Genomic DNA, 25729 nt, shown 5'->3' with positions numbered 1-25729 from the left:
CAAACTTTTAAAGCTGCCACGTGTATTAACTGCGTGTTAAACTAGAGGAAGTGATTTTTGTTCCCTTACACACTAAATGCACACCACAGAAAAGACTGAACCACAAATGGCACTTTTTAAGCTTCTAAAGTAAAAAAAAAACAAAAAACTAATGCTAGATAAAATGAACTTTTAGTAGTACATATTTAGTTTTCAATTATTAAGTCTATAATCGGTCTGCTGTGCTGGTTAGCTCCAACAGGTCCGTTTAAGCATTGCGTTCAGAAGTGTTTGCTTAACTGAATGAGCTGTGTTAGATTCGGGTGATTGGTGAAACCTGCAGCAACGACGGAAGAAGATGGTGGTGACATAAAGCGCACTATTTGTTTGTAGGTGATTAAAGTAAAAATAAATGAACCAGATACAGTACAAGTAGAATTGTTCTGTTTATTTGCAGTAACCAAAAGTGCATAGTTGAAGCCCTTTATCTTTAGAGCAGTCTGTAATTTTAAAACAGTGTCTGCACACAGTAGACTGTGGCTGAAGAAGCATTACAATAAACGCATATGACCTGAAAGGCACACCATTATTATTCCTAACTCAAACAAACCAATATCAGCCAGTAAACCACAAAGTCAATCAATTAGCACTGACGGTTTCCATAATCAAGGAATACAAGCAAAATTCATTGCCCAGCTACTGAAATAGACTATGCACCAAACTTCAGGTAGCAGCAGGAAGCTACTCCCCTAGACATCCTCACTGAGATTTATGTTACCTTCACGTGCTTGTCCGAAAATCATACGAGCATGTCACGTTCAATGGCGGCTACTGTAACGAGTAGCCAGTTTGCTATGGTTAGAACGATAAATGTATAACAAGTTAAATGCACGTAAAATACAGATTAATGTATTAAGAATAATGTGCACAATCAATTATTAAAAGAAGCTGCAGTGTTAAAATAAAGAATTATATTAAACTCAGTTCTTCTCCGCCTTGTTTAAAGGTCAATGTTCACCTCAATTCGGTTACTCGGGTATCAAAATTATCTCCTAATTTCCCACAAGACATTACGAGTTGAGGGGGGTATTCATGTGCAACTTTCAACTTGTGTTCACCATTCTTCCGATAGCACGTGAATGCAGCATTAGATATGCATGTATCTTTTTAAACATAGTAACAGCACATTATGATGCTAGTCTCTATAGTTTCAAACTATTCATAAGACAATCTTATCCTAATACAACCTATTAAGTTTATGCTACATAGTCATCAAAAATTATATGTTCACATGTAATCGATGTAAAAAGTATAAAATGACATTTGTGTGGGTCTGTTTACCAAAAACAGCCAATATTCATTTTTACATGCCCATTTTCCAACCTCTCTTCACTCTTTCTGTATGGACTGGGGAGTGAAAGGTACGAAACTTTATCAGTGTTTACATACAATATTAATTGCTATTAAAAAAGTTTTTCATGATATGGACATTTTAAATGTTACACAGGCAAACTTTGCTCAGAGGCAATTGCTCCTCATCAGTATTGTGATATGGAAATCTGATACTCTAACTCACTGGAAGCCACTAACCATAACAGAAATGAGAAAACCAAAGTCTTGTCAATCCTGTACAGTTCTCAAACTCAGATTAAGTAGTAATCACTCCTAAAAAATAATGGTGCTTTAAATGGTTCTTGAAGATATGCCATAGAGGATAGTTCCATTAAGAATCAAAAGTGGTTCCTCTATGACATCTCTGAAAGAGCCATTTGAAGCACTGTTATTTTTAAGAGCCATACTGTATAATTATTGAATTGCTCAACTACAATCTACATCATACAGAAGAAAATGTAACTGCATGTACACTATGAGCTCATAAATGACCTAAGCTTCTAGCATGACACAGCTGTTACAGAATGCACTACAACCCTCCACCCTACACAGAGGAGGAGCATTTCTGACCACATTTACGACAAAGAAAACCACCCCAGGTCCAGACACATTTTCGTCACAAACAGGGGAACATCACTGTGAGTCACACTTTGCTGCTTTTTCTAGGATTGCTCATGATGTCCTTTAACTAACATTTACAGCTTGTTTGATTTATGGAGCCACTTTAAGAGGGTGTAAATGTTACAAGTTACATCAGAGAATATTAGTGTTTTAGATGTAATGTGGTTTAAAAAACAAAGCAGTCAAATTTTTAAAAGATACTTTTCTACTCAACTAGCCCCCACTCTTTTCTTCTCTCTTAACCACTCAACAACCCTGGTGAAAATAGATAAGAAAGCTAAGAGTTAAACAAAAATAATAATAATAATAAAATAAAAAGAAATAAAACATAAGTGACACAGAAACAATACAAAACAGTACAATTTAACTGACCAAATTGAGACCATATCAATAGCTCAGGTCAGAAGTCAGTGGTCAACAATTTGAGCACAAGAAAAGGCAAAAGCCCTGTTTGGTCACTAGTCCACTGGAGGTGCTGGGGGTTCTCTGCCATGATTCTGGGAGAGGGGAAAAGAAAGGAAAACCACATAAGCTGAAAGCAAAGATAAAAATACCTTTAAAATGATGATACTTATTAAATTACACTTACAGACTTTTCCAGCCAGTATTTCTATTGTAAATCTATAGGCTGTGCTCTTAAAGTAAATCAAAAGTCGTAATGTATTATTTGTCAAAACAAACTACTTAAAAGTTCTTCATATAGATATAGAGTACCTGCACTGTAAAGATGTTACTAGGTCAAAGTAAACAGTGTGCCACTAACACTTGAATATTCTTTATTGTTGCTATATATGCTATTATAAGTGTTATTGGCACTTGAATATACTTGAATTTGAATTGTTTCAATCTAATAAAAGATTTAAGTAGATTTTTACAAAAAGCAAAATGGCACAAGGTCATTCTAGTATTCTTAACAGGTTCAAAGCAAATTTGCTCCTAGTTGTTTAGGTTGATGACACCTGTGGAAAACTTTCACATTTTCAAAACTTTGCCAAGCTTTAACAGACAAGGCGGTGCCTGGGTGGTATAGTGCAGCCTCTATTTATTTACAATTGACTAAATACAGAGTGTTTAAAAGAAGTGCATAATGCAAAATGGGGCATATATCATTTAAACCCATGCTTCGATGATGTTAAGAATCTGTCATAACTACAAATAAACTCAAATTTTCTGTGAATCTTGCTTGGTAGCCTTTAGCTGTGTATGTATATGTACAAAGTATGAGTACATGCCCAAATGAGAACATGTGTAGAGTGCACACATGTGGGCAGGGACGCGAGTTAGCCAACCATTATATTCCAACCAAATTAAATAATTGAACAGGGTATTTACAGTTTTATGGCCTCTACAAACATTGGCAGTGGAGTAAAAGTGAACTGTCATAGTATAAAAAAAACACAATCATGTGCATAAAATCTATGCAAAAGAAAAGTTTACTTTAATGCAATCAAAACAGTGGGACAACACACTGCTATCTATTAGCCAGGTTTTCAACAACACAAAACCTTCTGCCATGATAATATAATACATAGTGATATTTTGATATACAGATTTTTCCCTCACACCCCTATTACTGACTGTAGCTCATCTGCTGCTGCACAAAAAAAAAAGAAAAAGAAAAAAAAAACACACTACTTCCATCTATCTTCTGACAAGGCAGTGGTATTATCGTTTGTGTTAGGCAGATATGACTGTATTAGGTGCAGAAAATGGATTACAGACAGTAATTATTACAAAGAAACACATAGCCAGGTGTAACGTTGGACATCCATGTACATACTCCTGATTTTAGAATTTTTTGTAGAGACTTACTGCGGGAGGGCCGGTGTATTTATTGGAGGACAGTGGTCCCCTCAAACTGGCGGGGCGCAGTAGGAAGAGCATGATGGCCAATACTATCCAGCCCATAATAATCATGGACACGGTCACATCTTCCCCAGTTGAAGAACCAGGTCCTGGCACTGAAAGTTTTGTAACATTTTAGGCATTGTCAAACCAGCAAGCAGAATAAATTCTGTCAACATTCATTGAACATTACAAACATTTCCACAACTAACATGGACTAACTTTTTGAATAGTTAAACTGTCATGATGGGAAGAAAAACATAACAGCTTCACAGATACAGTGGGGAAAAAAAGTATTTAGTCAGTCACCAATTGTGCAAGTTCTCCCACTTAAAAAATAAGGGAGGCCTGTAATTGACATCATAGGTATAACTATGAGAAACAAAATGAGAAAATAAAATCTGAAAATCACATTGTCTGATTTTTAAAGAATTTATTTGCAAATAATGGTGGAAAATAAGTATTTGGTCACCTACAAACAAGCAAGATTTCTGGCTGTCACAGACCTGTAACTTCTTCTTTAAGAGGCTTCTCTGTCCTCCACTCATTACCTGTATTAATGGCACCTGTTTGAACTCGTTAACAGTATAAAAGACACCTGCCCACAACCTCAAACAGTCACACTCCAAACTCCACTATGGTGAAAACCAAAGAGCTGTCGAAGGACACCAGAAACAAAATTATAGACCTGCACCAGGCTGGGAAGACTGAATCTGCAATAGGCAAGGAGCTTGGTGTATAGAAATCTACTGTGGGAGCAATAATCAGAAAATGGAAGACCTACAAGACCACTGCTAATCTCCCTCGATCAGGGGCTCCACGCAAGATCTCAGCCCGTGGGGTAAAAATGATCACAAGAACGGTGAGCAAAAATTCCAGAACCACACGGGGGGACCTAGTGAATGACCTGCAGAAAGCTGGGACCAACGTTACAAAGGCTACTGTCAGTAACACACTACGCCGCCAGGGACTCAGATCTTGCAGTGCCAGACGTGTTCCCCTGCTTAAGCCAGTACATATCCGGGCGCGTCTGAAGTTTGCTAGAGAGCATTTGGATGTTCCAGAAGAGTACTGGGAGAATGTCTTATGGTCAGATGAAACCAAAGTAGAACTGTTTGATACAAACACAACTCGTTGTGTTTGGAGGAGAGTGAATGCTGAGTTGTATCCAAAGAACACCATACCAACTGTGAAGCATGGGGGTGGCAACATCATGCTTTGGGGCTGTTTCTTTGCAAAGGGACTAGGACGACTGGTCCGTGTACATGAAAGAATGAATGGGGCCATGTATTGAGATTTTGAGTGCAAACCTCCTTCCATCAGCAAGGGCATTGAAGATGAAATGTGGCTGGGACTTTTTTAGCATGACAATGATCCCAAGCACACTGCCAGGGCAACAAAGGAGTGGCTACGTAAGAAACATTTCAAGGTCCTGGAGTGGCCTAGCCAGTCTCCAGATCTCAACCCCATAGAAAATCTTTGGAGGGAGTTGAAAGTCCGTGTTGCCCGCCAACAGCCCCAAAACATCACTGCTCTAGAGGAGATCTGCATGGAGGAATGGGCCAACATACCAGCAACGGTGTGTGTCAACCTTGTGAAGACTTACAGAAAACATTTGACCTCTGTCATTGCCAACAAAGGATATATAACAAAGTATTGAGATGAACTTTTGTTATTGACCAAATACTTATTTTCCACCATTATTTGCAAATAAATTCTTTAAAAATCAGACAATGTGATTTTCAGATTTTTTTTTTTCATTTTGTCTCTCATAGTTGAGGTCTACCTATGATGTCAATTACAGGCCTCTCATCTTTTTAAGTGGGAGAACTTGCACAATTGGTGACTGACTAAATACTTTTTTTCACCACTGTAACTGCTGAAAACTATGAGTACTAACAGCCCTCCCTTGTGGACAATCTTGGTGTTGACCAGGGGAGGATGGGTTCCCCCTTTAAGTTTTGGTTCTTCTCAAGGCAGGTGAGTTATTCCTCGTCACTGTTGTCACTGGTTTGCTTACTTGGCTTGGACATGATTAGCTGTAAAGCTGCTTTGTGAAAACATCTGTAGTTAATGACTGCCCACTTTCCCAGCCTAATGTGATCGAAGACTGACTGCTGGGCTCCCCTGGCACCCACATAAGCCAGCTGCCTACCCTCCTGCCACTGCTATCTGCCTAACAACTATGTTGAAGGTTACATGGACTTCAACCATTTGCAACTATCATTTATTATGACCCACTATTAGTCAACATTACTTTTACCATCTCTGCTATGCTACCATCAAATTATTTGGACACAACTTGTAAGGTAAGTTGCAAGCGGTTTCCTACTGATTAAAAGCTAAGATCGACACAGACTAAGCAGAATTTTGTTCCATTTCTGTTCATGAAGATTGATAAATGCACTTACATTCCTGAAGGCACTCAGAGTCTGTGCAGTAGGACTGTGACTGCCTCAGCTGAGAACAAATTGAAAGCTTTTAGACAGACAGAAAGCATTCAAGCAAAACAACAATAGCAACTTACACTACCCCCTAGCTTAATCTGTCTTGGTTACAAAAGTTAGTTCTGCTCATGTTCAATCAATAAATTTTTTGATTGAACACTTTTTTTTACACACACACCTTTTTTCCTGGGTTGTGTAGAAAAACAGAGAAAGCTCCACTCTTTGGCCCTCTTTTGTTTTAGACTATAAAATATTAACCAGTACACAGGTGGAATAAAACTTAAAACTCCCTTGCTGCAAACAGAGTCACAATACTACATCTTACATTATTAGTACAGTACACCACACCTCTTCATATCTAAGAGTTCCTGTGCCATAAGGATGTGACACACCCAAAAAGCTTCCTAGTAGCTGCCATCATACCCGGCAGTGCCAAACGTCAAAACAAAAACTGCAAAAATTATTTTGTACAAAAGAATGAAATATGTTCTAAAGCATTTCAGCACTGCTTTGGAAAAAAACAGTTTAAATTAAATTTAAATTAAACTACAGACTTATAGTATAGTGTATATGTATTACATATAGTGTAATGTAATAAAAAATAATAAAATCTATTTGAAAGACACCAACCTTTTTTGTATGTTATTTTGACTTTTTGGCCTTTTGCACATCACAGACATTGCACTTTAACCCCCCCAACTGCTCTAGATCCAGCAGATATAGATCAGGTTGAAAAACTATTCTTTCAAGGGACTACACTAAAACGTGACATGCTTTGCTGGGAGGTATAGACTGTTCTACTGGAGGAAATCTGTTAAAGGTGTCTATGAAAAAGATCCTGCCCTAAATTCCTCTACACAAGAGAAGAACTGAAAGCTGAACTCATACTTTTTGTTGTGGGGGTTTCACAAAACAAAAACAAAGTGTGTGGGAGAAGGGAAAAAAACAAAAACACTCACTAGGTTGATGAGTCTTCTCATTGCATGTTCATGAGAGCAAATACACTCACAGGGATCAAACCCTCCTTCTGCCATCCTCTTTCTGCAAACACACAAACAAATAGCGTTGCACAATGTACTGACAGTTCAGTGCCTTTTGATTACTACGATCTGGAATAGGTTAACTGATCTAGCTTTCAGTATTTTTTAAAAATTTTTATTTAAATAAAAAAAACATTGTGCTGACATTGTATTTTTGACATTCAGTGTACTACATGTATGTACATATTTTAAAAATGCACAATATAATTTCAATATTCATTTAGACATGACATGATGCTCCAACAAACAATCAACATGAAGTAAAACAAATTTTTGTTTTAACCCCCTGACGTTGACCAGGGTATCAGTGAGATTGTGTGTTTTAAATATTTCATACAGATGATTAATACTTTTGAAAACATTTGGTGCAAATCTTTGCTTTAAATGGCGTTTTGCCACATGGCTTTTTGAAAGTCATGTCTTCCTATGGCAAGGTAGGCAAAATGTAGTTTAGACATGAGAAGGTAAAACACAGCATGACACAAATGAGGCAATGCTTCAATTATTTACTTCTTTCTTATTTCCATGTAAATACTTTTGTCTTGCTTAAAATTCTGAATACTTTTTACTGAATGCAAAAAATGGAAACAAACATTTGAATCCATTCCTTAATTTTGCTGTGTCAAAACATCAATGATATTGAATTACTTTTATGAATCCATACACTTCTGCAAGCATTATAATTGTACATGATATTAGTATTTGAGTGAAAATTCTGGAATCATGGCATTTCTGGCAGAAGACATGCATTGTTGCTCTTGTTTTCTGCAAAGAGGATTACATGCCATGTTTAGTGATGGCACCCTGTGCTTGTTAATTCTGTGAAGACTCTAATGCTATGTTACCTAATAGCTGGTGAGCAAAAGGTAAGAGAACTGTGGTTAGGAAGCAGCTCTATTGCATAAAGCAGTCTGTGTACTCGGCCAATCCTATTTAAACACAAAGCAAGGGTACTAATCCTAGTACCTTCAAATAAAATGTTATCTTGTAGCATGCTGACAGAATCTAGTCCTAGATTAATACCTACAGCACTGGGTGTTAAAACACCGAGTACATTGCTAAACAGGAATGCAAAACAATAGGGAATATATAATTAGAAATAGAAAATTGCTGAAATAATATTGTCAGACAAGTGTTTAGATTTGACAGGTATTTCAGATCAATATTTATTATCAGTATATCAGTTTTCCGGAAGAGCAGAATGTTTAGGCTACACTTGAGTACTGCCTAAAAGATTTTACTGCATTTGTAATCTCACAGAAATAAATGTTAGCTACATTTCTCAGCTATGCTACTGCAAGTATATATTATTTCTTCTATTAACCAATAAAATGTACCATCGACGATACTTACAATACGACACGTATTGGATTCTGTGGCTAAACAGTGGCTTTATGTTGCCTGCACAGGAAAGCATGAGGAAGCAAGAGTTTATTTACATGCTTGCCTGTAAACAGTGCTGTAAACAACAGTCCTTTAACTGAACTAGCTAGCTAATTAAGTTAGGAGTCACGTTGGAAACGTAAAGAAATTTTGTGAACGATTACTCTTGAAGACTAGCATTAATTATAATTAAGACTTCACTGGCACTAAGAGGGTTCACGTACGCAGTGACGAAAACAAACAAACAAACAAACAAACAAACAAGCAAACAAAGTCTTTACAGACTAACCGTAGCCATTTACAAGACTGCAAAGCAGAATACTCTGCTATTAACGTCATCAATCTACATTTACACAGCACTAGGAGAAGAAAGTAAGTGAAACAAACACACAGTGTAACACCCACCTAATGTAAACAAATGATGTGGAACTCAAGCCACTTCTTACCTCTCACTGACCACTCTTCAACGTACCCCTTTAAACCGCTCACATCTGAATCCTGACCCCCAGGATGTGGTGGACGTTGGCAGCGGCGGAGGCAAGTGCGAAATCAAATTCACATTCGCACTTGACCGGTGTGTTTTCTTGGCACAGGGCCGAAGCTCCGGCTGCTGTTCCGCCTATGTTTTGATACGCACGAGGAAAGGCATGCGAGCACAAGAGAGGCCACGTCGCTAATCACGCGAGATTTACACATTCCATTCGGATGTGATCGTCCCTACTCCCTACCCCTACTCCCTACCCCCTACTCCCTACCCCCTACTCCCTAATCCCTACCCCCTACTCCCTTCGCATGCATGTGTAGTTTTTCTACACCATGTCCAGTTTAGTTTAGTTTTCGCTCCTCCATGTCCAGAGGCGGGTAATAATGCTCTACATTTACTATGTTGCATTTGCTTAGATAACCTTTTGAACAAATTGTACTTTTACGAGTTGTTTTAAAAAACAGTACTTTATACCTTTATTCGAGTACATTTGTGATTTTGCAGTTCTATTTTGATTATTAAATGAGATCGAAGGAAGTAACTCACTACTTGAGTAGTTTTTTTACTGAATACTTTCTTACTTTTTCTCAAGAAATAATTTAAATGACTACTATTACTTGAGTAAGTATTATTTTAAAGTAACAGTACTTTTACTTGAGTTCTTTTGGCTACTCTACCCAGCTCTGTCCACATCTTTATTGCTTTCATGTTGGAACAGGTAGGGGGCATCCCCAAACTGTCCCTGCAAAGTTGGGAGCATGAAATTGATCAAAATCTATTGGTATGCTGAAGCATTAGAAGTTTCTTTCACTGGAACTAAGGGCCAAACCCCAACTCTTGAAAAACAACTCCACACCATAATCCCCCCTCCACCAAACTTTACACAATACAGTCAGACAAGTACCATTCTCCTGGCAACCGCCAAACCTAGACTCGTCCATCGGCAGAGAAGTGTGATTCATTATTCCAGAGAACACATCTCCACTGGTCTAGAGTCCAGTGGCTGCGTGTTTTACACTACTGCATCTGCCGCTTTGCATAGTTCTTGGTGATGTAAGGATGCAGCTGCTCAGCCATGGAAACCCATTCCATGAAGCTCTCTTCACACTGTTCTTGAGCTAATCTGAAGGCCACATGAAGTTTGGAGATCTGTAGCAATTGACACACCTGTGGTAATGGAATTGATTGGATGGGCGAGTAAATACTTTTGGCATTATAGTGTATTTTAGTATTTTCACACTACACATCACAACAAAGGCAGCCTCAAACACACCCCAGGAGACAAACTTTGCTCGACATAGCAACTTGTGGTGTGCACATTCAGTAACATTCAGTAATCCTTAGGCAAAGAATGGTACTGGACTTGTGGTCGATATTGGGCTTATATTGATTTCTATGAACTGTTCCACCATGCTTAACAGTTGGTACAGTGTTAATTCCTCACCTTTACTCCTCCAAACATCTGGTCTTCATCTGACTATACATACTTCCTCCAGAAGGCTTTTTCTTTGTCGTCTGCAAACTTTAGTCAAGCCTAAAGGTATTGATCTTGGAGTAGGGTCTTTTTTTTGACAGATGACAGATGAAACTTGACACTGGTGTTCCAGTCCATGGTGGTCTGCCTGTGCTCCCTGGACTTTCCCATTGTACTGTGTTTTGGACAATCTAATTAGTGCTGTCAAAAAAAATAACTTTTTATGTAGGCACAAATAAACTACCACATGTAGTCAATCATGGTCACTAACAGGCAGTTAAGAGACCTTGGTGTAATTGTGACCCTGTTGATTTAAATAATAATAATAAAAAAAAACTTTTTTTATTATTATTATAAAATCTTTTTTTTTTGTTCCAACGAGACATGAAGTGCACCAGAAGCATGCACTGACAGTTTGAGGGGTCAAGGGCTCAAAGGAAAAAAGAACAGCCTGAACATGAATCCATTCTCAAAGACAGGGAGTTTAACTTTTTTTTTTTACAGACAAGTATTCTTGTAATTCCAAGCTTGTCAAACCAAGAAACCAAAAAAATAAATCCTGATCCCATCTTTTTAATTAAACTACTATGAGTTAAGCACTTAAGTCCACATTTCCAGATTCAAAAGGTCATAGCTCATTTCATGCATGTCTGAATGGAAATTCTCTTCACAATAATTGCAAGTTAAGTCTTTGGCAGAGAAGTGTGCATTTACACATACAGTGTCATATACAGTAAAAAAAAATACCTCAGGCTAGATGTTGGCAAATTTAAAAGGCAGTGTGGATACCTAGATACACAATACTCAACATAACCTACGCTTTGCCTAAATGTCAAACAAAACAAGTAAGACATGAGTACAATCTTAAGCCTTAATTAGTCTTAAAATAACTCTTAAAAAAAGAAGAGGGTCAATCATAGAGCCTTGTGGAACACAAATAGAAAGTCTGCATGAAGCAAATGTGCCCCCCTGCCATTTTACCTGGTAAGAGGGCTTCCCCAGGTTTAATAGTTACTCTTAATCAGCGCAATAACTCACTATTCTTAAAGTTTAGACCTGAATTCACGTGTCATTTTGTAGACTACACAGGTCTAATTTATATTGCCATATGACAGGAATAAACAGTAAATAAAACATTTCCAAATATCCCAAGGGTAGACTTGATTTTTACATTAAGTTTATTTACCACATAATTGTTTACCACAAAAATAAATTCTCTGCATTCTCTGCAACACAACTTCAGTAGTTCATGTGGGCTAAATTTTAAGTCATGACAAATGCCCATATCTCACATTTACTTGTATTTTACCTTATTTGGTTTGGGCTCACACAAGACATATCATTGTCATTTCCTTTTTACTTACTTACATTTTCCAATCTCCTTGTATCCCATATAATTAAACATTTTGCTTTGTTTCTTTGCCTACACGTTCAGCAGGAGGTGAGTGAGGTTAAACTTCAATATTTCACTACTATTGCACAATTTTATTTTTAAACACAAGCTTTTTATAACATGACAACAATAACAACAACAAAAGATAAACTAGGACTATTAACATAATAACTACATAATAAACAAAAATGCTCAACATTGATAGTTACTATTTACAGGGTCTTGGTATTTATACCTTTCTTTTTTGCAAATTTAAACCCTGACAAAAGTCACCTTTTTGGTGACCTACCTTCCAGTTTTATTGTGAAGCGTTCACACATGCTCTGAAAAACGTAGACTGCTTACAATCAATGAGAGTCGCTCATACAGTCAGGCTTAGCTATATCACATGACAGCATCCGAATCCTAAAAGAGTGAAACGCTTCTGGGTCCACCTTCAGCGCGTGTATTTATTATAATCACAGCACCCGATTGAGTCGCGCACAAACGCGTTTATTCTCGCTCTATGTTTGAGGGTCGTGGGCTTTTTCCAGACTGTAATTGTTCGACGTGCGCGTGGGCCTCGGCATTTGTGGGTTTTTTTAGGGGGGGGGGGGGGGAAGGGGTACGGCTGAAAAAAGGAAAGGACTTAGAGAGAACTGGAGTGTGAGAGAAAAGGGGATCCGAGCGTAGAGCTGCGAGTGTGTGAAGTACAGGCTTTGCGGATTGGAGGCCCAGCCGAGCTAACTTCACTTAGATACGAAAACTGAAGACACCGGCATGGCGAACATCGCGGTCCAACGGATCAAACGAGAGTTTAAAGAAGTACTGAAAAGCGAAGAGGTTTGCACTGCGTCGTCGTGCTGTTTTACTGTATTTTACATCCAAATAACCTAGCTAGCTACCTGCTTTAGGTAGCTAGCCGCTAGGTAGCTAACTGGCTGCTTAGCAGCAGCTGAGCTCTAAAGTAACGTTAGCTAGGTGGGCTGTTAGTTAGCTTGCCTATTGAAGACAACTTTGTAAATACCATGTCAATACAGTGTTCGTGTTGTGTTAAGGACGACCAGGTCGGATAACAGCAAATAGTCAAGTACTAGGTCACACACGGACATGACGAGCACTGAAAGTTAGCTAGCATTTAGCTAGATAGCAGACTAGCTAGCTCTCAGCTGTGGCAAACCTGCTGGTTTGACAAGGGAACACTCGTTAGCTGACTAGCTGTCAAAACAGGACCACCCGTGCTATCACCTGACAGAAGTAAAGTTAGCTAAGGTGATTTGTTTAACTTTTAACAGCACTGTCCCAATGTGACTTGTTTTCCGTCTAAATACCGTATTACCGGTAACAGAGCGCTTTAAATGCAGGAGTGATACTGTTAAAAAAAAGATTTTAACCACAGATCTTTAAATAATATGATGCACAGGCATTTCTGCAGATTTTTTGTCTTTGTTTATATTTAGCTATTCCTAGCGTATTGTATTTTTTCGTGTGCTCTGTAGCTACTAAAAGTACTGCCTGCACAAACTAGGCCTTGGTTAGTCCGTTTTTGTGTAATTTTTTCTGGGGTTTTTTTCCTTTTTTTTTTTTTTTTTTTTTTTTTTTTTTTTTTTTACAGACAAGTAAAAATCAGATAAAGGTGGACTTGGTGGATGAAAATTTCACAGAATTAAAAGGGGAGATTGCAGGACCTCCAGACACGCCATATGAGGGTAAACCCATTTCCTCTATCCTCACTCTCCTATAATGCAGCTTTCTTTACAACTCTCAAACCAATGGGCCCTATCAGACTTTTCAGAATATGAAATCTGGAATTAGTTTGTGTTTTTTACATAGTGGTGAATCAGACCTAATGAGTGACCTGATCTTTGATCTGAGTTCTTTTTATTTCAGGGTGCGTGATCCGCAGGTTTGGCATGTAAAGTGTTGGTAATACAAATATAGTTCAAGATTGTAAAATTAAACATACTCTGATAACTGCATTTTCTATTTCCAGAACAGTACTTTGGCAATACTCATTTAGTAAAAGCACCATTGTTTAGTGTATTTGTAGTTTATTGTCATGTATTTTTGTACATTTGTAAGCTTTTAAGAAAGTGAAGCACCTGCATTTTGCATATGACCTGACCTGGCAAATACTGTCTAAAGGTACACTTTATGGACACATTATGGACACAAGTATTGGGACACATTATACAGACAGGACATTTTATGAGCAAAAATGCATAAAAGAAAAAGTAAATTTAGTTCAATTTTAGGAAGAGAACTTGCCACATGCAATGGCTATGTAATTTTTATATGGGTCTCTTGTTGCATGGATCAAACATTTAGCAAGTACAACTGATTGTCTACAATGCGAAACACTTATTTTGTGGTTGTGTTTTTGTGTTTACAGTAATAAGAGTATTGCATTGTAGTGGAAAGACAAATAAATACACAAATATAAAAGGGGTACATTCACATCATAATTCGTGAATATTCGATCATTTGTTCCTGTCAGCCTATTATATTATATATTTTTTATATATATATACATTTATTTAAATGGGTATTTAACCCACCACTTGATGATTCAGTTGTGCCACAGTTGTACAACTTTAGGAATGACAGGATATAAGTATGGTTGATCAAGATTGGGGTTCACAATCTGTACAAAGTAACTGGTATAGGCTACAGTACAATAGATTGATTACACTTTATGGTGTAATGGATTGTGATTAAACAACAGAATCAGTCTGTTAGGAAAAATGACCAAATATCCAAGTGCATTTATCAAAAGTACTTTACAATTTGAAGCATTATGTAATTTTTTTTGCCTTAAAATAACAGCTGTAAAATCAGTGTGATTCTCCAGTGACTTATAATAGGCAGAATACCAACTCTTCTCCAGGCTTTACACGCTGCTAACTGCGCTATGTAGCTCTGGTGGAGCGAGTCATATTTGTATAAAATCTTTTAATATTTCATTACAAAGAGTGTAATTCATTAATGAAGTCTTGTTTTATTGGCTAGCATTTTGTTTAAAATCTGTTTATAGTGGCTTATTTTCAACTATGCGTCAAAGTGCTGCAACAAATATTGTGTATTGTGAAAATGTCTTTAAATATTGTGTTATAATGTTTTTTCCCCCTAGCATTTCCCTATCCCCCTAGCATTACTTCTCCCCCCCATTCTTTTTAAACAGGCTTCTCCTTGGACATCTGTATTAGTATTTGATGCTATGAGCATCATTCATAAACCTTTTGAGTTTTATGTTTAAATAACATTTTCCTATTTTTACTTTGGTTATACCACCTGGCATGGAAAGTGTATTTGCCTACATGTGAGTTGAAAGTAAATATTTTAATTGATATTTGATAGAGATCTGTAAACATTTTCAATTGGGCTCCTGTTGATGCTGCATCATGTTAATAATTATTACCTTTTCATGTCTTTTAAAAAAGTCCATTGTTTGTGGTTGCGCACATGTTTGGACACATGTTTTTTCAGCTTTAATGCTATAGGTTTTTGTGTTTTGGTTTGTTTAAAAAGCTTCAGACATAAAATAACCTTTTTAAATTTTAAATGCCTTATCAATAAAATACAAATGTTAATAGTTAATTTGAACATGTTGGGGGTATTAGATGCCTAAAGAATAAATATTATTTGAATTTAAACTAAATGTTTTATACAATAAAGTGGTACAACTGATGAATTTGTTTAAAAATAATTCACTCTGACACACAAATATGCATGTCATGACATTGATTTATGTATTGAAAGGGAATACCTTACTGAATGATTGGCTGGTATAAGCAGTTTTATATCAGTATTCATATGTTTTACAAAGAATATCAGTATGCACTGTGCTGAGCAGTGTCTGCCATGTGTATAATTTGCTAAACACTTAACAATGGCTTTTTTTTCTGTAGGTGGCAGGTATCAATTAGAAATCAAGATCCCAGAGACCTATCCTTTTAATCCTCCAAAGGTAACTGCTTATTGTTTATTACTGCTGTATTTATCGAATTTACTGCTTATGAATAATAAGCATTAATCATTATTCCTATTAGGTGCGGTTCATTACGAAGATCTGGCATCCTAACATAAGTTCGGTTACGGGAGCAATATGTTTAGACATTCTGAAGGACCAGTGGTAAGTGCCTACTTATATTGTTATCTTATATGCAGTAAGCGAGAGCAAGTGGTCCATAATTTGTCAGGCAACGTTGGCGCTATTGTCCAGAGATTGTCCAGAACATATTGTTCTGGGACACCCATACAAGTAAACTGCAATAGGTGATCTATTGCCAGGTGAAAGTAAAACTATATGACTGCACATTATGAAAGGCACATGCGCGCATGTAGACTACGTTTTCAGACAACTTGGCACTAACAGCCATTTATTCCAGTATCCTATTGTCATTACAAGTTAAAACAAATGGCTGTGTGAGCTGTGCAGGCATCGGAGGTGTAGCAAAAAAGGAGTACTTATGAAAGAGTTTTTTTACATAAGAAAGTGGACCACCTCATATATATATATATATATATATATATATATATATATATATATATATATATATATATATATATATATATATAATGTATATATGTGTATACATTTTATATATATATATATATATATATATAATGTATATATGTGTATACATACCTGCTCACTGTCTGTAGGGCTGCAGCAATGACCCTGCGTACAGTTCTGCTTTCGCTACAGGCTTTACTAGCTGCAGCAGAGCCAGATGACCCACAGGATGCTGTAGTAGCCAATCAGGTAAGTGTGTATAGGTGATTGATTTAGTTCATTTTCTAGTATGTGAAGCTATACTAATCATGTATTTGTTCATGATTTCCCTTAACAAATCTAGAAATGATCTAGAAATGGACTTATTCATGCTACGCCAAAAGACGGTAACGACTGTGGTGAGGTTTTATAAATGTCTGAGACTGTTTTGAAGATTACATCATGGACACTAATGTCTTGGCAATGATGTTTTCTGAGGCAAAGTGCACACCATATCTTTAATAAAAAATCAACAACAAAACAATAATTTAGTGCACAAGTAATTGTTTGGGGTTTTCTGAAATCAACACAGATTTGTTTGGTGGTCAAAAGCTTATGGCATAGTTCTGGTTGGATATTTGTCTACTTAGGACTCCTCGACCTTGTAAAGGCTTTTCTAACAGTTACCCAGGTTTATCTATTCAAATGTTCATGTTTTCAGCTGTCTAGCTGACAGTTTGAGGTTATGATAGAATTTTGAGGTAAAATCTTTTCTTCAGAATCCTTTGGCTCAATCTTTGGCCATCTGCAAACTATAGTGTTGGTCAATCCAATGAGTGCTGTCGAACATCCCTTTTTATGTGGGTACAGAGAAGCTACCTTCTGTAGGCAATCATGATCACCAACAGGTGTTAGAAGTTAGAATGGCAAACTTTCCTCACTAGTGAGTTCCTCTTAAGGAGGGATATGTATCATTTTATTTATTTATTTTGATGGCATCTATTTTTATTCTATTTATTTATTTTTTTTCTATTAAAAATATGATGACTTGATTTGCAATGATTATTTTATGAAACTCTTGTATGAAAACAAATAACCAATACAAATACTCCAGAAACATTTTAAATTTACTTCCACTGAAAGTTGAGAAGATTTTTCCTACACCTTTTGGAGTTAAGAGGTTTTTGAGAGACTGGGAAGATATATTAATGCAATAAATGAGATATCAAGTTTTTAGGAAGCATTAACCCTCTCTAGGCTGCTTACTGTTAAAAGGTGTTAAAAGGCAGAGTGAAATGCGGCAAGACCAAAGCACAGCATGGTTCAGAAAGTTTGTTGGATAGTTATCTCTAATTATGTCATGAAATCAGTTCATGCACCCTAAAATCAAATGGTTCTTTTCACTCGTGAAACCCTTTTTCAAGTTTTGTTCTTTAGAGAACCAAACATGCTTTGTGTCTTTGTGATCTTTTATATGTCATAAAAACACTAGGGGAAGTTGTGCTCTGCTGTTGTGTGTAGCATGGATAGGTTGGTACCTAAGTCGGTTGTCTCTGTTGCTTTCCTTTGTTTACTTTGCTAAGCATATAATGGACTGTATGATGGTATGTGCCTTATTACCTCATGTTTTACATTACATTATTTCTTTAATTCTTTCAGTATAAACAGAATCCAGAGATGTTCAAACAGACTGCTCGACTGTGGTCTCATGTTTATGCTGGTGCTCCTGTCTCTAGTCCTGAATACACGCGCAAAATAGACAAGCTCTGTGCCATGGGCTTTGACAAAGTAAGTACTTAAACTAGCAATAAAAAAACTACAATGATATTCTGTACTGGAAATTACTTTGGATCAACAAATAATTATATAAAATGAAATTGAATGAAACAGTAAGTAGTAATAAAGGGACACTTGGGCCACTGTAACTTTTGTTACAGTGCTGCAGTTTTCTCTAGAATGAGTTTTTCCAGTTTAAATACTAGGAAAATTCTGATGGAAACAGTCAGGTCCACAAGGCATTTGGACAAAGGTACAGATTTTTTGTTTGTTTTTTTTGTTTTTTTAACTTGTGTACACCACCCAGATTTGAGATTAGCAATCAATATGTGATTCTAGCTTTAATTCACATTTAGGAAATGGTATATAAAATAACATTTTTACAGAAATAATTTAACAAAGTAGCATAATTAGAAATATAAGGATTCTTTTTAATATTTGGAAGCAAATACTTCTGGAACCCATGGACATCACTAAACACAGAGTTTCCTCCCTCAAAGTGCTTTGCCAGGTCTTTATTGCAGCTATCTTAAGTTTCTGCTTGTTTGTGGGTCAAAACAACTCTTTAAGAAGTTAACAGGGATTTATTTGTCATAATTACAACCTTTCATCTGTTTGCGATACACCAATCAAACAAAAAATTTAAATAACTCAACACAACTTCTCCTAATTTCTTCTAATTTAACACGTAATGGCATTTTAATGACCACAGCAGTCTCAAAATTACTCAACCGCCTGAAAAGAGACCCTCATTATTCAGTTAAATTCAAATTTGTCAAGAGAAAGTTCAGAAAAAGAGAAAGCAACAGAATTACAGAAGAGGGCAAAAGCACTAAATGTTCCTAGAGATACAGTTGGAATACAGTTTGCAAGTTTAAAGTGAAAGGAATACTGGCTACACTACCTGGACATGGCAGAAAGAGCAAGCTATTACCTGCTGTCTTTCGTAGTTTTTTTTATTTTCAGCCTAGTAATTGCCTCTTTTACTTTTATCAGCACTCTGAACAAACACTTGAAATACCCTTTCATGAAACAATAATAAACGGGCCACACCAGACCTTTTAAACTGCTAATTGTCAAGTTACTTTTGAATTCGAATTACAGCTAAACTTTTACACCTAAATAACATCTTGATTGCTTCATTTCAAATTTATTGTGGTGATGTACATAATGGCAACTTTCCAAAATATTTATGGAAGGTGAAATGAATTGCTTTAGGTGGATTTTAGGAGCAAGCACTTTGAAAGTAGCTGGTGAAGCCAGATAGATAGCTAAATATCAAATTGCAGTTGTAGTGATGGGGCATGATTACAAAATTATAGAGTAGAGTATAGAGTAGCTCCTCATGTCATGACATTTCTGTTGAAGTAAACAACCTGGAAGCCTCAAAAATGCTTAGGTAAACTGTCATTACATGTTGCAAGCCTTTTTTTGTTGATCAGAATGGCTAATAGATGAAAATAGAAATCCAGTATCTCAAAGCATTCGAATATTTCATAAGATCTATCAGAAAAGTATGTACAATACAGAAATGCCCAACTTCTGACAAGTATGTTAATGTATACACTTGATACTCCATTGTGGCTCCTTCACCACAAATGACTCCATCCATGTGGCACTGGATGGAGACAGTCAGCTTGTGGCACTGCTGAGATATTGTTGAAGCCCAGGTTGCTTTGATTATGGCCTTCAGCTCATCTGTATTGCTGGATATTTCTCATCTTTTGCTTGACATTACACCATAAATTCTCTATGGACTTTAGGTTCTGAGCAAAGGTAAAAAAGGTAAAGGTGCACGTATTTGTCACTGAACAGCTAAATGTGTCCTCCGCATTTAACCCATCTGGTAGTGAACACACACACACACCTGTGTGTTAGGGGCAGTGAGTACACACACACCCAGAGCGGTGGGCAGCCAACTCCAGCGCCCGGGGAGCAGAGAGGGTAAAGGGCCTTGCTCAAGGACCCAACAGTGGCAGCTTGCCAAGCCCGGGAATCGAACCCACAACCCTGTTATCGATATCCCGGCGCTCTAACCGCTGAGCCACCACTGCCTGACACAGTCAGGCACAATAATATCACGGTCAGCAAACCATTTTTGGCACTGTGGGCAGGTGCTGTCTCCTGCTGGAAAGGTAAATTGACATTTCCATAAAGCTAGTCAGTGCTGACATAGGACTTGATAAAACACAGTGGACCAACACCAACATGACATGGCACACCACACAGTCACAGACTACAGAAACTTCACACTGTACCATAGTGGATTTTGTGCCTCTCCACTCTTCAGGACCTCCATCTTCATCTCAATGAAATACAAAATTTACTTTTGTATGAAAAGAGAACTTTGGACCACTGAGCAACAGTCCAGTTCATTTTCTCCCAGGTTTGACGCTGCTGACATTGTCTCTGGTTCAGAAGTGACTTGATATTAGAAATGAAACAGTTTCCTGGAGATGTCTGTGCGTGGTGGTTTTTGACACTGACACCAGCTTCAGTCCAAGTTCTTAAATGGACTTTTCTGGACAATCCACACAACTTTTCATTAAAATGTTTTGAGACAGCACTCTGCGAACAGCCATCTTTCCCTCCTTGTGGAGGATGTTCTAATCGTCTGCTGGATAACAGCAGTCAGCAGTCTTTCCCATGATTGTTGTGTGTTGAACTAGATCGAGACATGCATTGTTTTTATACTGTTTGAACAGTAATTTAACTCAAAATTAAATGTTTGAATAATTTAAGACACTGGGTTTCTTACTTTATTTTTGTTTTTATTGAATTATGAACAGAATTTGAGATCCACTAGTGTATGTATGTGATATAAACTATAAAAACTCACATACAGGTGAGCAATGCAGTTTTCAAATTCCCTTAGTATTCCTCTGATTCAGCTACTGGTTTAGTATGTTTAAAAAAAAATATTTGTGTATTAGCATTCTTTCCAGTTTCCAATTTTTTTTAATTCAACATATTTGTCTGGTAAAATTATGAAAACTGTCTTTTTACAAAAATAAGCTCCCTTTCATCCAGGTATACTGCAATTTGATGTGTGTCTTTGTTTGACAAATGAAGTAAAAGTGGTGGCTGGGTTGTATTTGTTAGCATTGAGTGGTTAGGCAAGCAGTCATGATAAGTTAGTGTGTGTGTGTGTGTACGTATGTATATGTATGTGTGTATGTATGTGTATATATATATATATATTTATTTTGTGCATGGTCAGCTGCTACTTTAATCTCTCTCTCTCTCTCTCTCTCTCTCTCTCACACAGAATGCAGTAATAGTAGCTTTGTCTTCGAAATCATGGGACGTAGAGACAGCAACAGAACTGTTGCTTAGCAACTGAGACTTCACTCCTCATCAATAGCCCACAATTTCACTAATCACCTCTAACCTCCTGAAAAAAGAAAAGAAAAAAAAATGCTCCTTCTGCCTCATACTCATCCATGCACTCGACCAAGCATGTAGAGATCACCTCAGAGTAGCAGGAGCTAATCTAGAGCCCATTTTATTCATTACTTTACAAAGAGTAGAACTTGCCATAGAAACACAATACTTCCCTACACAAATATTCATGTTCTGGAGGACTACAGTACAGTTTAGTGTTCCCTTTACTATGGGGCAATACAGTGTTTAAGAATTGTTGTATAGGGCCTATTTTCCAGCCTTAAACAGCATTTTCTTTCTGGAATCGTCATTCCAGATGCTAGTTCAGAACTGTCACTTTCCAGTTTAAAAATATACTACCAAGCTACGAGGTTGGAAATGCAATAAAACTAATAAAAGGCATATTTTAGTACAGTAGCGCAGTGTAGCCTAACAATCATTGTGTGTCCCTAGAAGAAACACATTTGTGGGTCAACACATGGGTAGAGGAATTACCGAGCCTTTTACTGAGCATCAGAACAAGGAACACTAAACTGCTTAAATGCTGTCCCTCAGTAGTGGATTTTGACATCGCTGCCATAATGTGCGGATATGGCTAGTTAAACTCTGCCCTTTTATTTATTTCATATGACCACATTCTTCTACTCTCTCTTGTTCTAGCAGCCCGTTTATAAAACAAAACCAAACACAGTATCGCTTTAGACTGTCCGAAAGAAAACCCTTCTTGCATGGGTGAAACAAAGATGATAGTATATGTAAATAAGTATATTAAAAGTATGTGTACATTCAGACCAGGGAAAAGTGTTAATTTTTCTAATTGTACATTATTATAAAAGGAAAAATGAGTGGTTTGTTTCAAGCAGTTAATTTAAACAGGATGTTTTAGTGGATTTCCTAGAGAAAAAAAAGTAAAAGGAGGCTGTTAAATATATTTCAAAAATAAACATTCACAACCTTCCAAGATTGCACAATACCCTCCACCTCTTCCACGTGACCCCTCTTTATTATCCTGCAATGTGAGGTTGGCCAGATGACATGGTGTAATGCTACTGCTGAACAACGGAACTGGTATTTACTTTCAAAATGTACTCTGTGGTTGGATGTGCACTTAACAAAAGCTTTTAAAACAGGGTGTCAAACCTGGCTCTGCAGAATTTAAACATACCCGTTTCACCTCATCATTGAATTAGCAAGGCCTTCAGAACTGTACTAGATAATGTATAGCAGAGGCCAGTTTGATGTCCTTTCTTTAAGAGAAAAAGTCTGCAGTTAATGCTCACTAATTGCTGACCATTTTCGTAAATTGCTAGCAACATTTGGATTATTGACAAGCAGGTAATGGGGTGCTTTTTATTTTATTTATAAAGGAAGGGACAGGATGCTGGACTGGTCATCATGAACTCTCTTCCTTAAAAAGGCAGCTGTGTGACCTCTGAACCTTTGACAAATCTACCGAAGTTGCCTCTGTTGGATTTCCTTTTTTGTTTGTAAATCTTTAAGGTTTTTTACTCATTATAATTAACATTGTGGCAAGTTCAAAAAAGATGACACGGATGTAACTCCTCAGACTTTTTTTGGTTTGGGTTGTTTAGATAGTTTCTGTTGCAACACAATCAAGATATCTTGTCACGCTGTTAACTTGGCAGATTCCCTTTTCAAGTTTGGATGTGGCTAGCCTACCAGGTGTATAATTTACATTCAACTAATCATCTACTAAAAGCTTTGTTTTTAAACCTTAATGCTGTCCCAACACAAACAGTTAAACATCCATTCAAACTTATGGTTATTGACTAATTTCCAATGGTTTGTTAGGGTGAAATTGTTATTCACCAAGCATCAAGGATGAGTGTTGGGCCAATGTATTCACTTATATTCACAGATATCAGGGAACAAATCAGATTTATCTTCCATCTTTACTCAATTATAAAACAGCCATCTTTTGGCAAATGTTCAGATCAATATCAAAGACTGCTTGGGTATAATTATATATATATATATATATATATATATATATATATATATATATATATATATATATATATATATATATATATATATATAAATTGGTTCTTTCAATTGTGTTAGTCAACGTTTCCAATTCTCTGCCTGTTCAATATTGAAAGAAGAAGATTCCACACCACTCACCATGCTCCAAGAAAAAGAAGCCTACCTTCAACAGTTTTTGCCCATGCAGATTATTCATCCTTTCACATGTACATAAAGCCATCCCCTTTTCTTCAAGAAAAGTATTCATCTTTAGAATGCACCATTGATGGCTGGGTTTATATTTTGTATGAAACAATCAAATAACAGAAAACAGACTGTCTTCCTGTAGTAATCACCATGTTCAGTATTGCACGAAGAAGCAGCAAAGAGTTTGGGAAAAAAAATCTGGGAGGACACTTTGGTAAAGCCAAAAAAAACAAAAAAAAACAAAAGACAAATTTAAACAAGCTGTACAAGCATGGTTATTTATTGTGAAACTATCATATTTCTTTGAATAAAAACAAGCTTGAAAATGAAACTCTTGTTGGGAATTAAATTTATCAACCTAAAATATTTCAGACAAAGAAAAAACAAAAAAGGTCTTTGGGTGTAAAGTACCCCAAAACAAGGGCTTTAAAACATTAAAAAACTGGAGTATTGGCCAAAAGGACCCCCACCACACCAGTAAAAAAGGCCCCCAGATCTTTCAGTACTTTCTTGAATGCAATACAATAACCACATTGAACATGAAATTCAAAACTCTCATTATATATAAAAACAAAATCTACAGCAATCACCATTTCCTGAAACAAAAGGAATGAGAACTCTTGTACAAACCAAGATGTTAGAATATATTGAAAACAGTTTGTTGAGTTTGATTGAATCAACTACGAGTTCTTTATCTTGAACCCAAATGAATGACCTGTACTGCACTTAAAACAGAATGTACATAGGAAATAACAAACAAGTAAAGAAATACACATCTACAACAGATGAGAAAATCCCTGTTGGAGAAATTCCTGTTCAAAATCCCTGTGGGGATTTTAACAGACAAAGGCTTCTCAATAAGCTGATCTCAGAACAGCTTTGCCATTTCGCTTGTATTGATTATGCATGGGGAGGTGGCCTTCAGTCAGTGCTAGACTGTAACCTACACAGGAAGGAACACCTTGTCACAGTACTTATTTAAAGAACACACTAGTGTTTCATAACCTATATGGTCTTCTACCACAGACAATAACTGTGTACTTAGAAAAGGGGAAAAAAACAAAAAACAAAAGAAGAACTTAAGACCCCAAAAGCCAGACTTTTCCCCCCATTCATTCTAAGTACAAGTACAACACTGTCCATGCTAACTGACCATGTTAGGTCAGACTAGGTGTAAAACAGTATTCAATTCAAGATTGCCATTGCTGAAGTGACACAGAGCTACTGCACTAAAATATCTGCATTTGTCATTTTACCGCATTTGTAACACTACAGAAGTAATGGGTATATGTAATGCTGGACCAGGTAGATGTACCTGGTATAGAACTTCTACAGTTTCTTAAAAAAATATAAAATAATAGCAGAGAAGGGACAGGAAACATGAAATCTTTCCAGGCATTTAATAAGCAACTGTAAAGTAGATTAAAATTTTTTCCAAATATCATTTTAAAAATGGCTCCAGACAGTAAAGAACAGAAATCAGACACCAAAACAAGAAGGTTTTCAGTCTACATACGATAACAGAATCAAAAGAAGTTAATCCTCATATTCGTCTGAAGTGGAGGGTTATGGAACAAGGTTCAGGTGTGTGAACATGTGTGTACGCGCGTGTGAGAGAGAGAGAGAGAGAGGGAGAGGGAGAGAGAGAGAGAGCAAAAGAGCTTGAATGCACGATGGGGTGTGTCTTCAGTTGGCCAGTAAGACAACTCTACTGCCTCAGTTTTGCAGACCATGGTTTTACCTGTATGAGACAGATTATACACATATTAATAAAAATAAATAAAACAAACACATATATACACACACACACACACACACACACACACACACACACACACAGCTCA

General features: G+C 36.8%; 3 protein-coding genes across 6 annotated transcripts in view; 1 reads left to right on the top strand and 2 right to left on the bottom strand.

The window, feature by feature from the left end:
• Positions 1–412: 412 nt before the first annotated feature.
• Positions 413–9333, bottom strand: smim14 (small integral membrane protein 14). 2 transcript variants are annotated; one of them, XM_072669960.1, is made up of 5 exons: positions 9154–9333; positions 7244–7325; positions 6249–6297; positions 3805–3953; positions 413–2489 (listed from the first exon to the last, which is right to left on the bottom strand). In XM_072669960.1, exons 2-5 carry the CDS (start codon positions 7316–7318, stop codon positions 2451–2453), a joined length of 312 nt encoding a protein of 103 aa, XP_072526061.1. In that variant the 5' UTR covers positions 7319–7325; positions 9154–9333; the 3' UTR covers positions 413–2450. The 2 variants fall into 2 exon arrangements, with proteins under 2 accessions (XP_072526061.1, XP_072526062.1); XM_072669961.1 differs by having other exon boundaries at positions 9180–9333.
• Positions 9334–12467: 3134 nt separating this feature from the next.
• Positions 12468–24216, top strand: ube2kb (ubiquitin-conjugating enzyme E2Kb (UBC1 homolog, yeast)). Of its 2 annotated transcripts, XM_072670581.1 has the most exons (8): positions 12468–12880; positions 13653–13746; positions 15342–15356; positions 15946–16004; positions 16087–16169; positions 16703–16802; positions 18192–18320; positions 21577–24216. In XM_072670581.1, exons 1-8 carry the CDS (start codon positions 12818–12820, stop codon positions 21649–21651), a joined length of 618 nt encoding a protein of 205 aa, XP_072526682.1. In that variant the 5' UTR covers positions 12468–12817; the 3' UTR covers positions 21652–24216. The 2 variants fall into 2 exon arrangements, with proteins under 2 accessions (XP_072526682.1, XP_072526683.1); XM_072670582.1 differs by lacking the exon at positions 15342–15356 and having other exon boundaries at positions 12470–12880.
• The window catches only part of pds5a (PDS5 cohesin associated factor A), a 31354-nt gene continuing 29774 nt past the window's right edge, over positions 24150–25729 (bottom strand). For both annotated transcript variants that reach the window (XM_072670579.1, XM_072670580.1), the window contains exon 33: positions 24150–25626. In XM_072670579.1, coding sequence (XP_072526680.1) covers positions 25623–25626 — 4 coding nt within the window. In that variant the 3' untranslated portion in view covers positions 24150–25622. The remainder of the gene's footprint in view (positions 25627–25729) is intronic.

Source organism: Salminus brasiliensis, chromosome 24 (assembly GCF_030463535.1).
Source record: "Salminus brasiliensis chromosome 24, fSalBra1.hap2, whole genome shotgun sequence".
Taxonomy (NCBI): Eukaryota; Metazoa; Chordata; class Actinopteri; order Characiformes; family Bryconidae; genus Salminus; species Salminus brasiliensis.
Note: the sequence above shows the minus strand (reverse complement) of the source record. Positions and strands in the feature narration are given on the sequence as shown.

Bases quoted from the DNA above. Each gene is read 5' to 3' on its own strand.
- smim14 (XM_072669960.1), bottom strand. From the start codon at position 7,318: ATGGCAGAAGGAGGGTTTGATCCCTGTGAGTGTATTTGCTCTCATGAA. The intron at 6,298-7,243 runs GTGAGTGTTTTT...ATTTGTTCTCAG, and splicing joins TGAGAAGACTCATCAACCTA to CTGAGGCAGTCACAGTCCTA. The intron at 3,954-6,248 runs GTAAGTGCATTT...CAAAACTTTCAG, and splicing joins CTCTGAGTGCCTTCAGGAAT to TGCCAGGACCTGGTTCTTCA.
- ube2kb (XM_072670581.1), top strand. From the start codon at position 12,818: ATGGCGAACATCGCGGTCCAACGGATCAAACGAGAGTTTAAAGAAGTA. The intron at 12,881-13,652 runs GTTTGCACTGCG...TTTTTTTTACAG, and splicing joins AAGTACTGAAAAGCGAAGAG to ACAAGTAAAAATCAGATAAA. The intron at 16,803-18,191 runs GTAAGTGTGTAT...TAATTCTTTCAG, and splicing joins ATGCTGTAGTAGCCAATCAG to TATAAACAGAATCCAGAGAT.